The 17,292-nt window shown below is 40.0% G+C and overlaps 1 protein-coding gene across 1 annotated transcript; it reads right to left on the bottom strand.

The window, feature by feature from the left end:
* Window positions 1–12,663: 12,663 nt before the first annotated feature.
* LOC114916131 (uncharacterized) lies at window positions 12,664–16,882 on the bottom strand. The gene is made up of 3 exons (XM_029272219.2): window positions 14,577–16,882; window positions 14,218–14,492; window positions 12,664–14,129 (listed from the first exon to the last, which is right to left on the bottom strand). The coding sequence occupies exons 1-3, from the start codon at window positions 14,611–14,613 to the stop codon at window positions 14,013–14,015; spliced, it is 429 nt and encodes a 142-aa protein (XP_029128052.1). The 5' UTR covers window positions 14,614–16,882; the 3' UTR covers window positions 12,664–14,012.
* Window positions 16,883–17,292: the final 410 nt, after the last annotated feature.

The raw sequence follows: 17,292 nt of genomic DNA, 5'->3' as shown, positions 1-17,292 counted from the left end.
GATTGTAACTATAACTATACAAGCATATAAATACAATAATCCAATATTGAAAGTTTAAACCTAGGTTTTCTATCAGTCAAGCAACACTATAAAATAGATACTATAGAGTAGCACCAAAATAACTCTATCATCCTCCAAAATAACTCCATAACATGACAACAAAAAAACATAATGTGTCGTCATGCATATCAATTAAGAGATCTCTTACAACACAAGTTAGTAGTCTAAGTGGCTTGACTCTACTGAACTAACTTAACATTGCGATCTTTTTGGGTTTGCTACATCAACAATAAATTTAGATAAAAATCCACAACATAACATGGTTTCTTGGAATTCTCTACTTAAACTAGGAAAGTTCAATATTGTCAGGGTTAGGATAGTTTGGGTGTCAATCTACCATAGCCTTAGTATGCATAACTAAGCCTATTATGGAATTAGTTTGTCAATTATCTTCTAAATATTGTGCCCCTTCCAATACTTAGTTAGGGGGGTTGGCCTCCAACCTCGTACCTTACTCGATTCGGTCACTTTATGTGTATGGCTCGACTTTTCCATATATGAATCTACATTGGCCACTTTATACACATATGACTCAACCTAACCTCCATATAGATCTACAATTGGTCGCTTATAATTAGTATAACTTGATCTGACCCCTATATTATACCAACTAAGGACCTATAAAACTTAACATTCCATTTTAAGAGTCAACTTATCATGAAAGATTTTTCAATAACTAGGCTTGTAGAGTACTACAACACCATATTCTTACAATGAGATATTCATATTTTTAAAACTACTCTCCTCTAATCCTAGGACAATCAACACAACTCAACACCATGTCGGAAGCATTCTCAACATCATTACTTTCAACACTACACAACATAAGTTAGAGAATCAATAAATCTCCCTTGATTACGGATCCTATAATCATGGATGATCATGAGAATCATGATATGAATTAGTCAATCCCTATAGTTAAGCTATTCCATATTTTAGACTTTAATGTAATCAATAATTGTCATTATTGTAGAATCATTGCTATAATGACTAGCATGATTATAGGATCAGCTACTTCTCTTTTTACTGTATATATTCAGGTATTCACACATGTAACATATGAATGTGAATATACAATATTCAGTTTTCTATCTTGGTATCAGAGCTTTTACGCCTTGAAGGCTCTTGATCCGAAAAACAAACCATGTCATCCGCTGCCAATTCCAACCCCAAAAATGACCTTCCATCCGCTGTATCTGTCAAGCTGGACAGAGACAACTTTCCCCTATGGAAATCACTGGTATTACCTATCATCAGAGGTGCCAGGCTCGATGGTTACATGTTAGGGAAAAAGGAGTGCCCTGAAGAATTCATCCTTGCTGCAGATTCAATCAGAAAGACCAATCCTGATTTTGAAGACTGGCAAGCAAGTGATCAACAACTCCTTGGTTGGTTAATGAATTCAATGACTGCTGACATGGCAACACAGTTATTACACTGTGAAACCTCAAAACAACTTTGGGATGAAGCTCAAAGTCTAGCTGGTGCTCACACAAGGTCACGAGTTACTTACCTTAAATCTGAGTTCCATAGCACCAGAAAAGGAGACATGAAAATGGAAGATTATCTGTCCAAAATGAAGAATCTGGCTGATAAACTCAAACTTGCAGGACATGAAATCTCAAATTCTGATCTACTCATTCAAACTCTGAATGGTTTGGATTCTGAATATAATCCAATAGTTGTCAAATTATCTGATCAAACTACACTCACTTGGGTTGATCTACAGGCTCAATTGTTGACCTTTGAAAATAGAATTGAGCAACTAAATAGCCTCACCAACCTAAACCTCAATGCAACAGCAAATGTGGTTACCAAAGCTGATCACAGGGGCAATAGGTTCAACACAAACAACACCTGGAGAGGTTCCAACTTCAGAAGTTGGAGAGGAGGCAGAGGAAGAGGTAGACCATCTAAGCCTACATGCCAGGTCTGCAACAAGATGGGACATACAGCAATGTACTGCTACTACAGGTTTGACAAAGCCTACTCAAACTCTAATAATTCAACAGACAATGAAAAACAAGGACCTCCCAATGCCTTCCTAGCTTCTCAAAACTCTGCTCGAGACTATGACTGGTACTTTGATAGTGGTGCAAGCAACCATGTCTCACACCAAACAGACAAGATTGGTGATCTAACTGAACATCATGGTAAGACTTCTCTAGTTGTTGGAAATGGTGAAAGGTTACAAATTGCTGGAACTGGTTCCTCAAAACTTAATTCTATCAACTTACATGATGTTTTATATGTGCCAAATATTACCAAAAACCTATTGAGTGTGTCCAAACTAGCTGCTGATAATCATATTCTTATTGAGTTTGATGCAAATTTTTGCTTTGTGAAGGACAAGCTGACAGGGAAGGTACTTCTAAAAGGGAAACTTAAGAATGGATTGTATCAACTCTCAGAAAAAGAAAAAGACCCATGTGTTTTTGTATCTGTCAAAGAAAGCTGGCATAGGAAACTTGGACACCCTAATAATAAGATCTTAGACAAGGTCTTAAAAGACTATAATGTAAAATTATCACCTAGTGATAATCTTAGCTTCTGTGAGGCTTGTCAGTATGGCAAGCTGAATTTTTTACCTTTTAAATCCTCTTCCTCTTATGCTCAGGATATCCTTGAATTAATCCACACTGATGTATGGGGTCCTGCACCAATAATATCATCATCTGGTTTTAAATACTATGTCCATTTCATTGATGATTTCACTAGGTTTACATGGATTTATCCTTTAAAACAAAAATCAGATACTGCTCATGTCTTTATCCAGTTCAAAAATATGGTAGAAAATCAGTTCAACAAAAGGATTAAAACAATTCAGTGTGATGGTGGTGGTGAATATAAAGCTGTTCAGAAGCATGCTATAGAAACAGGGATACAATTCAGAATGTCATGTCCATATACATCACAACAGAATGGCAGAGCTGAAAGAAAACACAGACACATTGCAGAACTTGGGTTGACACTGTTGGCACAAGCTAAAATGCCTCTGAGTTACTGGTGGGAAGCATTCTCCACTGCAACTTTCATTATAAACAGGCTACCCTCACCAGTAACCCAAAATAAAAGCCCTTATTATGTTCTATATAAAAAGGAACCCGACTACAACTACTTAAAATCATTTGGATGTGCCTGCTACCCTTGTCTCAAGCCTTATAATCAACACAAGTTGCAGTTCCACACAACAAGATGTGTGTTCTTGGGCTACAGTAATTCTCACAAAGGGTACAAATGTGTCAATTCTCATGGTAGAATCTTCATCTCAAGACATGTTGTTTTCAATGAAGATCACTTCCCGTTCCATGATGGTTTTCTTAATACAAGAGTTCCTTTAAAAACACTAACTGAGAATCCATTTAGTTCTTTTCCTTTGCGTGTTACAGGTCCATCACTTAGAGAAGACATTGTTCCTGCTAACAATGACTTCCACATTGAACCAGCACCACTTGGGAACCCAGAAGCTTCCAATGAACAGCTTCAGGAGAATGTTACTGAACCTGCTGACTTAGACACGAACACAAGTCTTCCTGAGGCACCTGCTGAATTAGACACAAACACAGGGTTTCCTGAGGAAGGTCGGATCCACACCAGAAGCAAAAGTGGTATTCACAAGCCAAAGCTTCCGTATATTGGATTAGCTGAAAACTGTGTTGAAGAAAAGGAACCAACAAATGCACAAGAAGCCCTCCAAAGTCCACAGTGGAAAGATGCTATGCACAAGGAAATTCAGGCACTGAATCTCAATCATACTTGGACCTTAGTACCATATCAAGCCCAAGAAAGCATCATTGACTCCAAGTGGGTGTTCAAAACCAAGTACAAAGCAGATGGCACCATTGAAAGGAGAAAAGCCAGATTAGTTGCAAAAGGATTTCAACAAACAGCTGGATTAGACTACGAAGAAACCTTCAGCCCTGTGGTTAAGTCCAGCACAATCAGAATCATCCTTGCAATTGCAGTTCACCTTAATTGGGAAGTAAAACAGCTTGACATAAATAATGCCTTCCTCAATGGTTATCTAAAGCAAACCGTATATATGAATCAACCAGAAGGCTTTGCAGATCCAACCAAACCCAATCATGTTTGCAAATTATCTAAGGCAATCTATGGACTTAAACAAGCACCAAGAGCCTGGTTTGACAGCCTCAAAAATGCCTTGCTAAAATGGGGTTTTCAGAACACAAAAAGTGATACCTCACTCTTTACTCTAAGAGGTAAAAATCATATCACTTTTCTTCTAATATATGTTGATGATATAATAGTGACAGGGAACAACACCAAATTCCTGGAAGCCTTTGTCAAACAACTCAACATTGTGTTCTCCCTAAAGGATCTTGGTCAATTACATTATTTCTTAGGCATAGAAGTTCATAGAGATGCAACTGGTATGTACTTAAAGCAATCCAAGTACATAAAGGACTTGCTAAGGAAATTTAAGATGGAAAATGCATCACCCTGTCCCACTCCTATGGTCACTGGCAAGCAGTTTACAATTGAAGGGGAGAAACTGAAAAATCCAACCGAGTTCAGACAAGCCATAGGAGCATTGCAGTACTTGACAAATACAAGACCTGACATTGCTTTCTCTGTCAACAAACTTAGTCAGTTCATGAGCTCTCCAACTTTAGATCACTGGCAGGGTATCAAGAGAATTTTAAGGTACCTCCAAGGCACTATGCACTACTGTCTACACATTAAATGCTCTGCTTATCTAGACATAGCAGGTTTTTCAGATGCAGATTGGGCCACTAGTGTGGATGATCGAAAGTCTATGGCAGGTCAATGTGTTTTCCTTGGAGACACACTTGTTTCTTGGTCCTCAAGAAAGCAGCAAGTCGTGTCAAGGTCCAGCACAGAATCAGAATATAGAGCCTTGGCTGATCTAGCTGCTGAAATAACCTGGACTCGTTCACTTCTTACTGAATTAAAACTCCCTCAGCCAAGGAAACCGATACTATGGTGTGATAACTTGAGTGCCAAGGCATTAGCTTCAAATCCAGTCATGCATGCTCGAACAAAGCATATTGAAACAGATGTGCATTACATTAGAGATCAAGTACTGCAAGATAAAGTCATTGTAGCTTATGTTCCATCAGCTGATCAAATCGCTGACTGCCTCACCAAAGCCTTGACACATACAAGGTTCAATCAATTAAGAGACAAACTTGGGGTGACTCCTTCACCATCAGTTTGAGAGGGGAAGTTAGAGAATCAATAAATCTCCCTTGATTACGGATCCTATAATCATGGATGATCATGAGAATCATGATATGAATTAGTCAATCCCTATAGTTAAGCTATTCCATATTTTAGACTTTAATGTAATCAATAATTGTCATTATTGTAGAATCATTGCTATAATGACTAGCATGATTATAGGATCAGCTACTTCTCTTTTTACTGTATATATTCAGGTATTCACACATGTAACATATGAATGTGAATATACAATATTCAGTTTTCTATCTACATACACATTACTACATATTTAACTCTCATCAACTTGCATCTATAAGACACTTAAATGTCAACAATAATCATCCTAAATCAATAATTAATGATCTAGAATCATACAACAACATACCACCTGTGAGTAATTCAACTTATTACATACACACTACAAGAAAAATACAAATTACTGACGGATAATTTTTTTACGAATAATACAAATCTATCAAAAAATTTATATTTTTGATGGATTTTACTGACAAAATTTTTTTTATAAGAAAAGTTATGTTATCAACGGATAATCTCTGACAGATACAAATCTGTTAGAAAATTTATATTTTCAACGGATTTTACCGATGAAAAAAAATATGTAGGAAAAGTTATATTGCCAACGAAATATTTCTAACGGATTTATATTTGTTGAAAATGTAGGAATTTCTGACGAAAATTTTTGACGAATGCTTAAGTCAGAATTTTCCAACGGAATATTACCAATAGATAATGATTTGTCAAAAATTTCATGATTTCCGACAAAAGATTTTTGATGGAATATCCATCGAAAATGGTTAATATTCTGTTGAAAATTTGATCTATCGAAAATGTTTAATAATCTATCGGAAATTGCATCCAATGAAAATGTTTAATATTTCGTTCAGTAACAATAAAAATGATTAAAATTAACAATCATATATTAAAAAATATCAATAAAATTTTAAATATATATTCTAATAAGTTGTTACATAAAAAAGACTAGTAAATTATATATATATATATATATATATAGAGAGAGAGAGAGAGAGAGAGAGAGAAAGAAGGGGAATCAAATGAGTCACAAAGTAATTCTTGATAAAGTTACTCCGCTTAATAACTTATGGTGTATGTTGAATTTCATCGATCCAACTGTTAAATTTAAAGTTCTTAAATTTTACTAATAATGCCTTGTGTCGCTTAATATATATATATGTATGGTGTAGAAAACCCTTGTGTCAATCATGCCTAGCATGGTCAAACCTACATTTGGCCTCGTTTAGCCAAAGAGTCTCTACCTAACTAACGTTCGATATCGCAACACTAACACCTAGTGTCTTATAGGTAGAGAGTTTATGTCTTAATCACATTAATTTAACATCACTCAACTAGAGTCTGACATCACCAAGTCAAAGAGCTCTAAGGGTATCCACGCTTGACACCCCTTAACCCACGCTTGACATTATCAAGTTAAAAAACTCTCCTCTAAATCATGCACAATGCTACCAATCTTTCCCCTGACATCAATGAGGCAGATAGCCTCTGGCGTGGATCATGCTTAGTGCCATGAAGTTGTGCTTGACAGGATGATGAATTATGCACTTGGTAGATTCACATTTTGGCTCAATCCACCTGAAACTCATAAAATGTTCAACATGCAACACATAATAACATACTTGTACTCTTCAAACGACTCAAATCCAACATCATAATCAATATGTAACCATCTAAGATAGATTGGCCAAATTCACCTCAATATGCTCAAGAACAACAAGACACCATAACATGAAATTCCATCTCATTCATCAACACAACCACGAATTTAGTGAGAATTATACATTTTACAACTATACAATTCATCAAGAATCTATTTTATAGTTTCTCTTACAGCTGAATCAAGTAGAATAGAGGGAGAAGGAAGAAGATGGAGTTTTCTTGGCCAACTCTGCACGGGCACAACCATTACTCTGATTCTCGACTTTAAAACTCTAAATTTCTAACTAGCCACTAAAATCCACTCTTAGGAGAAGGATAGAAGAAAATCTACAAAGTTGAAAGAAAAAGTGATTCTTCTTAGCTTTAGAGCCCCTCTTTCTTCTATCTTCTTTCTAAATAAATGAATTTATGAGCTTCACTTATTAAAAAATACCTTGCATACCTTCTCTTAATACGTCAACTTGATCTCTACTCAAACTAACTTCCAAACAACAAAAATCGTTAAGATTTCTAAATCTTAGAATTTGACAACTAATCAACTAATCACAACAATATTAATTAATGTTATTAAGATATTAATATGAAAAAAAAATCAATATATTTTGTTCTTACCGGAAATCTGCCGTAGAGGTGATTCGCCAGGTAAGATCGGTGAGCCTCCTTCACGGGTACGCTGGTGTTCCAAGATGGGGGTGGTACCTGCAAAAGAGACTCCGATGCTAAAGTTAGTGTTTGTGGGAGTATGAGTCTCGTATAAATAATGCACGTACCTTTGTGTGAATTAGGGTTGTGTTGGGCCTTGGGCCTGAGATCTGTTATGATCTGATTAGATAGTAGATCTCATCTGGAGCGAGATCCCCGAGATCAGTTATGATCTGATTAGATTGCGGATCTCATCTTGAGCGAGATCTCCGAGATCAGTTATGATCTGATTAGATTGCGGATCTCATCTGGAGCGAGATCTCCGAGATCAGTTATGATCTAATTAGATTGCGGATCTCGCTTAGGCCGAGATCTCCAGTGTGTGCCCGAGGTTATTCCACGCTGTGATACCGAGCTCGAGCTCGGCATGGCAGTACGGATAGTACATTAGCCCCCCGAGCTCCGAAGACCGTAGGTCGAGGAGTTAAGTCCGAGCTCGTCAAGTGGTTGTGGCCCTTCGCGTACATCTGCCTGTCGAGATGCCATGTGTCATAGCCGTCACCTCGTTCCCATAACGCGTGGGCGGCGCGGTGACAAGATTGTATTTTTATTTGTTTTGATGGCGTGGCCTTTGTGGGCCGATGTGGTGTTCCGATGTCCATGTTTCATGGTCGAGCTAAGAAGCTCGGCAATAATGAGCTTACTGCTTGGTTAGGCTGGTAAACCTTTGACCGAGTCAGTAGTTTGGTGAAGGACAAGTCGATAACTCGGTTGGCCAGTACATATTTTAATTTTATTTTAGAAAATGTGTCTGAAATTGAGCATCCTAGATTTAATATTATTAAGATATGTTGAACTATTATACTCTTTATTTATTAAAAAATTAAATTAAAAATTAAAAATAATACTTATTTTTCTTTTAATAATCATCTACCTTTTATTTTATTTTTTAAATAAATATTAAGAGACAAAGTATTATTTTCTGTATGCATAATATAAAAGAAAAAAAATTGTTGTCTTCAAAAAATATTATTATTATTATATGTTGTTGGTGGCTTGTGTGGTGGTGTGCTCCATTCCAATGTAACTGAAGTCATATAATAATAAGATAAAGGGCGAAGTCGGTGCGTTAGAGTTTGGTGCCAGCTGTTTTTATCAACTGCCCAACTCCTTCCCTTCTTAGGATCACAACACTCCAAAAACTATTTATTTATGCCACGAGGGCAGCTACTATCTCATTGCTCTCTCTCCCACTCAAACTAATTTAACCGCGCGCCTGCTTTACGCTATTTTTTCCCACCCAAAACAATTTTCTTACTTTTTTTAATTAATATAAATATTTTTCTATTGTCTACTTATCAAATATTTTATTTTCATGTATTGTAAGTATAATTTTGTTAATATACTTATGTAGATATGTCATACTTTCATAACAAAAGACTTCTTTTAAAATTACCTATCAATAATTAATTCCAAAATATTTCACGAGTATAATCTACATGTTTTATATCATATATTAAAAAATTTGAAAATTTTAAGATTATTTTTTATATATTGAATAATAAATGAAATATAAGAAGAATATCATAATTAATTAAAAAATTTAAATATTTTTTATTATTCTCACACGAATGGTAATGTATCATTTATTAGTTGTATCATTTTTTATTATTCTCACGCGAATGAAACGCCCTATTTATATAATAATAATAATTATTATTTATTAGTTAGGTGACTTATGGAGCCGACGTCATGATCCCAGTCGAGGTCGACGAGACGTCTCATCGGTGTTGTAACGACCCAGCTGGTCACTACACACTATACAGTACACCTGAAAACCGGACAGAAAGGAATAAGTGTATATATATAGTGTCTAGAATATACATATATACATTGTCCAAGTCTGACTAGATTCAAAATGTACAAAAATACATCCAAAGCTACTACACCAAGTAGCTGAAACAGCAAAACATCAACAAGGGTCAACTCCGCCTGTCAGCTGCAGACTCACCACTAGCCACCAACCTATCCCTGCTCTGCTCCCATACATAGTATGATCATCGCAGTCCAAACCACATGGAAACAACAAAGGGTAAGCTAGTGAAAGGAAACAACATACATATATAAATATGTGAATAGAAGACAACTACAGTTATCAGCACATCAACCAGCTTAACAACATCAACTTAAAATACCACAACATTCAACAATAACAGCACACGTCTCACATCATCAGCATACAACTCATCAGCCATACAACATAACGGCAATAAAACATACAATGCGTCGTCACGCATATAAGTTAGTATTGGTCGCTTGTAATCGGTATAGCTCGACCTGGCCCCTATACCGTGGTCGCTTTGTACACGTGTGCCTCGACCTTGCCCACACACGAGACCACTAAGACTTAGAGGAGAACAACAAGTTACCACTCCAAGGGTCAGCTTTCCAGGGAGGGTTTTCAACAAATTGGGCTCTAAGAGCACCACAGCCACTCAATCCACACAATGGGATGAGGAAGTTTCGAAAAAACATTTCCTCTAGCCTTAGTGATCAACAGCTCAGCCTTTCGGTCTACAACAACTCAGCCATTATGGCCTACAACAACTCAGCCATTATGGCCTACAGCAACTCAGCCCTTATGGCCTACAACAACTCAGCCATTATGGCCTACAGTAACTCAGCCATTATGGCCTACAACAACTCAGCCAATATGGCCTTCAACAACTCAGCCCTTATGGCCTACAACAACTCAGCCATTATGGCCTACAACAATTCATATCAACATTCAACACAACACAACTTTACAACTCAACATCAATCAACCAACATCATCTACTAGTCATCACATTTTATTCATCCATTTCAACTCAACTCAGCATAAAACAACATAAACCAGCATATAGTAAAATTTCATCTCCGCGCCCGGCGCCCTTGTGGTTGCACCCAGCGCGGTACAACCAGAGAACACCAGGGGGCCAACGCGCCCAGCGCAAGCATGCTCGCGCCCGACGGGAGCCAGCTAGAGAGCCCAAGGCTCACTCGCGCCTGGCGCAATACTAATTGCGCCCAGCGCCCACAAGGCAGAGACTCCCAAGGAGTCTCACGCCCAGCGCGACAAGGGCCGCGCTCAGCGCAGCACAGCAATATATATATCTATTACAACATAGTATTACATCATTAACAACATATACAACATACAACATATTCTACACATAATACGGCTCATCCACCTTGTTTACAACTCATCTATCTTGTCAAATTACCCATCCAAACAACACCAATCAACATAAGCACCTTAAACAATCTTCAACTTAAGCAAATCACTAAATGTGAAATGACAACCTTCACAAAAAATAGCGCATCAGGAGTTACACTACTCCTACCATACTCATTCTTATCTCATATGAAAGATAAGAAGATTTCCTACAATTCTCATGAAGACACCAAGACCTAATTCCTTCATCTACCTTGTTAAAAATGATAAAACCCGCAACAGCTATAAACAAAGCTAGAAGCTCGACCTCTCTTCACTAAAACAGCCATATCTAGAGTTCTAAAACTCCTTTTTGAGTGATTCCAGCGCCATTGGAAAGCTAACATCCAAGGATACAACTTTCACGAAGACTATAAAATCAAATTCTGAAAATCAAATGCACGCCCGGCGCGTTAAAACCGCGCCCGACGCAATTCTCAACTAGAGACACACAGAGGTCTATTGCGCCCGGCGCAATCAACCTGCGCCCGGCTCGATATCAGTAACAAAAACATAAGATTCGCGTTTGATAGTGCGCCCGGCATGGTTCTCCCCACGCCCGGCGTGATTCACACAGGGATTCCCCATTTCAAATCACGTCCGGCGCGAAGAACTGCGCCCAGCACAAATTCAAACAGTAATTCTCCCCAGTTCGAAAATTTCACCCAAAACCTGCAAAATCAACATCCCAGGCACATGCAATCGGTCCAAAACATCACATTTTCAGCATACAACCCGAAAATACTAGCTTTTTCAACATGCATCCATCAATCATCAAAAACTCCAAATTTTTCATCAAACCCCGAAAACCCATTTTCATCACATATAGCCATCAATCTTCAAGGAATCAACCACACCATGAGTTTAAGAACTCATTTCCAACAAAATCTACTAAGAAAACTAGCTTCCCTTACCTCGGTGCGAGAAATCCGAGCTCCGGGAAGAAGAAACGAAGAAGAAGATGAAGAAGAACTCCACACGGCTTCATGAAAGAGGAAGGAGAAGAAGGATCTCCTAGTTGCTCCCGGCTTCAGCTAAAGAGAGAAGGGAATTTGAGAGAGAAAATCAAAGTGAAGGAAGAAAGGAAGTATGAGTTGAGTGATGAGAGGGAGAGAAATGGGAACTGGTCTCACAGGTGTCACACCTTTGACAGTGAGCAAAACACTCAAGAAACAACAACCAACCTTGACCTAATAGACGAACTCAGAGAGGAGGCTCGGATTTAAGAAGAAACTTGCAAACTCCGAGCCTCCAGAAGGTACAACACGCAAGTCCGACCTCGCTCTTTCTGGGTCGGAGACCTAGTGTGGAGACTACAAGGCGAGGTGAGAAAAGACCTATCAGAAGGAAAACTCGCACCTAACTGGGATGGCCCGTTCCGAGTTACCGAAGACTTAGAAAATGGAGCATACCAACTATAGGAGCTTAGCGGCAAAACCATCCCAAGAACTTGGAATGCCACTCACCTCAAGTTTTATTTTAGCTGAATTGTACAAATGGGTTATTGCACTCTTTTCCCTACTCAGTCTTTTGTCCCAAAATATAGAAAAATGGGTTTTGGTTGAGAGGGTTTTTAACGAGGCACACCCACAACTTCAATAAGAATAACCCACTTCATTCATACTTCTCCAATCTCACACCATCTAACCTATTTTTGACACGATTTATATTAAGCTAAGGTCGAATTCAAACCTTGGCGTGACTCATCTTAAGCCAAGGTCGACTTCGAACCTTGGCACGATTCATATTAAGCCAAGGTCAAATTCGAACCTTGGCACGATTTATACTAAGCCAAGGTCGAATTCGAACCTCGGCACGATTCATATTAAGCCAAGGTTGAATTCGAATCTTGGCACGATCCCTATTAAGCCAAGGTCGACTTCGAACCTTGGCACGATTCATATTAAGCCAAGGTCGAATTCGAACCTGGGCACGATTCATACTAAGCCAAGGTCGAATTTGAACCTCAGCAAGATTCATATTAAGCCAAGGTCGAATTCGAACATTGGCACGATTCATATTAAGCCAAGGTCCAATTCGAACCTTGGCACGATTCATATTAAATCAAGGTCGAATTCGAACCTTTGCGCAAATTATATTAATGGTCAAGTTTGAACCTTAAGGCCAAGCCCGAGCCTTAACGCGAAAATTAAAAGCCAAGTTTGAACCTCAAAATTTTGAATCAAAAATTCACTTTCAAGCAACAGCGCGAAAAGCAATATATATATAGCAAATTCATTCAAAAAGTAATGAGTTCAATACAACACCAAAAGCAAATAAATTAAGCTAAGTCTATCACAACAAAAGGAAGGCAGGAGAAATAAAGGCTTAGGCAGCAGTATCCTCGCTAGCACTCTCAGACAAGTCGTCCTCATTCACCAACTGCCCATCTCGCACATCCTTATCAATGTGCATCAACAAGAAGTCTACCTCAGGAGCAATTAATCGGGCCTGGCAAGCCGCCTTGGCAAATCTCCTCTTATGCTCAACTATCACGACGCGTTGGGTCTCATGAAAAGTCTTCTCCACTTCTTTCTTTGAGGAAGACAGTGCCTCAAGGTCCAACTTCAAGGCACTAACCTCCTCGCCCTTGCCAACCAGAAAAACCTCATCACAGAGATGCTTTTCTTTGGCCGCCCGCAATTTGGCTTTCAAGAAGATATTCTCCTCCTCCAGCAGTCGCACTCGACCCAGGGCGACCTCAGCCTCGCCCTTGGCCGACTTCACAGCACTCACTCACCAGCTCGCCAACCTGGGTGGCATAGGCCTCATTGGCCTTCATAGCAACCTCCAACGACTTCTGCAACTTGGAGAAATCCCTCTTCAAAGCTGGAAGCTCCGCTACGCCTCTCCGCACTCTCTCTAGCTCAACCTCATGCTTCTGCCAACGCCGCCTCCAATGATCCACGATGGCAATCGACCTCTGCATGAAGACCTCCGCCAAGTCCAGGCCCTCCACTGGCCCCACCTTCTCTATCATGGCCTTGTCAGCCACAAAAGTTGGATCCTCCTTATAGAATCCTTCGGCGGTAAGGTTAGCGCTCCACAATGATGTCACATCGGGAGTGATGTTGACGTGGTCCAATCTCGCCAAGGGCCGGCTGACGTCGAAGCGCTGGACAATGCACCTCAACTTCTAAGCCGAGGAAGCGCCAGGGTTCGCCGAGGTGGAGATCGGAGGGGCCGCTGTTGGAATGGCGGGAGAGCTCGGACCTCCTTCGCTAACCTCGACCAAGGCTGATGTCAGAGTCGCCTGCGACAATATCATACATCTCAATATTTTTACTAAGTTACACAAGATACATATGGAAAGCAAAGAAACCAATATAAGTATACAATACATGTCTTAGCGGAATAGCCTCCACCACGGGCTCACTCGATGGTGACTCAGCCCGAGGACTGACGGTCAGATCAATCGTACCAGGAGGATCGGTGATCTTCGACGTCACCTCCTCCAAAACTGGAAGATTCGAGGCCTCCCTGACCTCGTCGGGCCCCCTTTTCCTCTTGCGACGAGTCTCTAGAGGAGCGACCTCCTCACCAGGCTCGGGCACCTCAAGCTCCTCGATGTTGGACTTCGCCTTCAGCTCGCGCCACTTACTCTTCCCCATCAACTCTGCAAACAAACATTGCAAACACAATGATTAGGACAACAACACAACTCAGAAGAAAAATAACAAACACAATACCAAATACTCACGCTCCAACCCCCTTTCTTTATTCTTCAAACCCGCCATCGACAACACAAGTTTGCTATCCAAAGGCCACGACAACTCCTCCAGGTTGGCAATGTCATCCCTGTCCGAGTCCGACAAACGTATACAACTCGGCCCGTTAAACTTCGTTGGGCTTTGTTGCCAGAAGAAGGGGAACCTCGGCTCCCCCCAAAATGGAAGACCTCCTCGGTCATCGGATCATTGTTTATAGCCAGATCCGGAAGAACTCCTCTTTAAAGTTTTTGTACGATTAAGAGTAAAGTTGAAATACCCCTCCAGCCTTACTCCCACTCAAAGACACCCAACCTAGAGGAGGCTCACCCAGCTTAAGCTGGTAGAAATGAAGGAAGACAGGCAAAGAGGCATTCATCCCCAAAGCTGAGCACAAAACCTGAAAGGCGAGCAAGAACCCCCAACTGTTGGGATGCAATTGACAAGGGGTCACGTTTATAAATCTAAGAAACCGACACTCAAACTCGTTGAAGGGTAAGCAAACACCGAGGTACCTAAAGAAACAGCGGTACATGTAGAAGAACGGAGTGTTCACAATACACGGCATATACACACGCTCTCCAGGTTGGCAAGGCTCAACCCGGATGAGCTCAGAAACAGGCGACCTATTAATCACGAGTGAACTACACACAGAGTTCACATCGTGATAAGACATGAACCTACTCTTGAAGGTACCCACATCTCCTCTAACCCACTCATACCCAGGGACAAAGATGGCGGGGTGTGAATCCTTGGGGTTATTACCCCCCCTCTTTTTCTTAGGCTCACTGTCAGTGGCAGCCACTTTCGCCTTACCTTTCCCCTTGGCCTGCCCAGAAGCGACCCTAGGCGACGATAGGCCCTACTCCCCCTCACCGGCCATCGCTCACAACACTACTAACAGAAAGGGAAAAGGGAAACAAAGAAGAAGTACCTGGTACTCCTTGAACAATGACAAGACAACGACGACGGAGAAGAAGAACGGAGAGGAAAGTGTGCAGAGGAAAAGCTACGCGCGAATGGGAAACCAAATGTACGAAGGAGAAAAAGCCCCAAGTGATTTAAAACGTGGAAAACGACAAAAGATGCAGAGCATTAAATGAGACTCATAATGACAGGGTGCATCCCATCATTACAAGCCGCCACCCTTCATTACAAGTCGCCCATGCGTTTCGGGAAACGAGGTGACACTTTATGACACATGACGTTTCGCCCAAGAGGCAGAGATGAAAAGTCGCGACCCTCCACCAAACTCGGTATCAACTCCTCGACCCGAGGTCTTCAGAGCTCAGGGGGCTAGTGTACTATCCCCGTCGAGAAGCCGAGCTTGAGCTCAGCATTAAAGCAATAAACGACATCAGATAGACGCCACATGACATTGGCCAGAGCAAAGGTCCACTATCTATCGGGCCGTGGTTAATCTCAGGCCCAAATCAACATTACCCTCGCCTAAGAGGAAAATTCTAATTCACATCAAGGTACGTGCACTATATATATGAAACGATTACACTATCAAAGACTAACTTTAACATCAGAGTCTTTTTTTCAGGTATCACCCCCACTTTAGAGCAGCCGACGTACCCAGCAAGGAAGGCTCACCAATCTTGCTCAATAGATCATCCCTCTCGACTGATCTCCGATAAGAACAGATAATATTTAGTAACTTATTAAATAATGTGAGTTAAATAAAATGATCTATAATAATCAAATAAATACAAAAAGGGCATTAAAGAAGTATAAAAGGAATAGGTTACAATGTGGAAACATGAATAGGTGAAGGAGGGAATTTTGTTAGGGGTGGGGTGGATTGATTGAAGTTGGTGTGTAGGAGGAAATGTGGGCCCGAAGTAATGGTAGATTTAGAGGTAAAGAAGTCAAAGGGATTCAATTTGAATCACGTGAGATTCTTACAGGCTGGAGTGGGCCCTTCCTACGTGGAGGACGTTGAAGTCATCTCTGAAGCCGTTTATGTATTTTTATTTTCTTTCAAATATCGTAACCAAGATTTTACTACTAACTCATTGCTGCACATCACTCCCACCCCTTTCGTAATTCGTTGCTCACTTTTCCATTACAGCTGTCCGGCAAACAAAAGTAGTCAAAAAGGCCTTCGACCCCACTTCCTCTCCTTTTAGTAATCTTTGTATTTACATTAAAATAGATAAACGTTTCTTGTGTGTTAAACAGCTCGTCTTTCCCTGTCACCTCATGTTTTAAACGCCCCCAACAGAGAGCAATTAACTACTTGCGCCCCTAAGAATAATAATTAATAATAATATACTCCATACCCTACTTATTCGGTACGAGAATGATTTTGTATTTCATATTCATACCCTCTTTTATTTCTAGCTTCATGGCCTACCCTCGTTCCCATAGGAGAAATATTGATAGATGGATGAAATAGAAAGAAAATAATATAAGATGTCCTGGATCTGTACAGCTGTTCATTAGGGTTGGGTTGGGGATTACTTTGTTTGGACTATATACGTGCGAAGTGGATGAATAATGTATTGTAAGTCGTAACCTGAGGATACCTAAATAGAGGCAGGCTAAGTGTTATGAATTACAAAGTGCCAAATTAGTAAGGAGAAGAAGAGGGAATAAGAATAATAAGGGTTGGGGGCATGTTATGAAGAAAAAAGTAAGAGGTGGTAAAAACATATAATAATAAAATGAAGGTGTGGAGGAAGTTTCAAGGAGGAAATGAGA

Source organism: Cajanus cajan, chromosome 4 (genome assembly GCF_000230855.2).
Source record: "Cajanus cajan strain Asha chromosome 4, NIPB_CcT2T_4, whole genome shotgun sequence".
Lineage (NCBI taxonomy): Eukaryota > Viridiplantae > Streptophyta > Magnoliopsida > Fabales > Fabaceae > Cajanus > Cajanus cajan.
The sequence above is the reverse complement of the archived record's forward strand: the minus strand, read 5'-3'. Positions and strand labels throughout refer to the sequence as shown.

Bases quoted from the DNA above. Each gene is read 5' to 3' on its own strand.
- LOC114916131 (XM_029272219.2), bottom strand. From the start codon at position 14,613: ATGGCGGGTTTGAAGAATAAAGAAAGGGGGTTGGAGC. The intron at 14,493-14,576 runs GTGAGTATTTGG...GTTTGTTTGCAG, and splicing joins TAAAGAAAGGGGGTTGGAGC to AGTTGATGGGGAAGAGTAAG. The intron at 14,130-14,217 runs GTATTGTATACT...ATATTGTCGCAG, and splicing joins AGGCTATTCCGCTAAGACAT to GCGACTCTGACATCAGCCTT.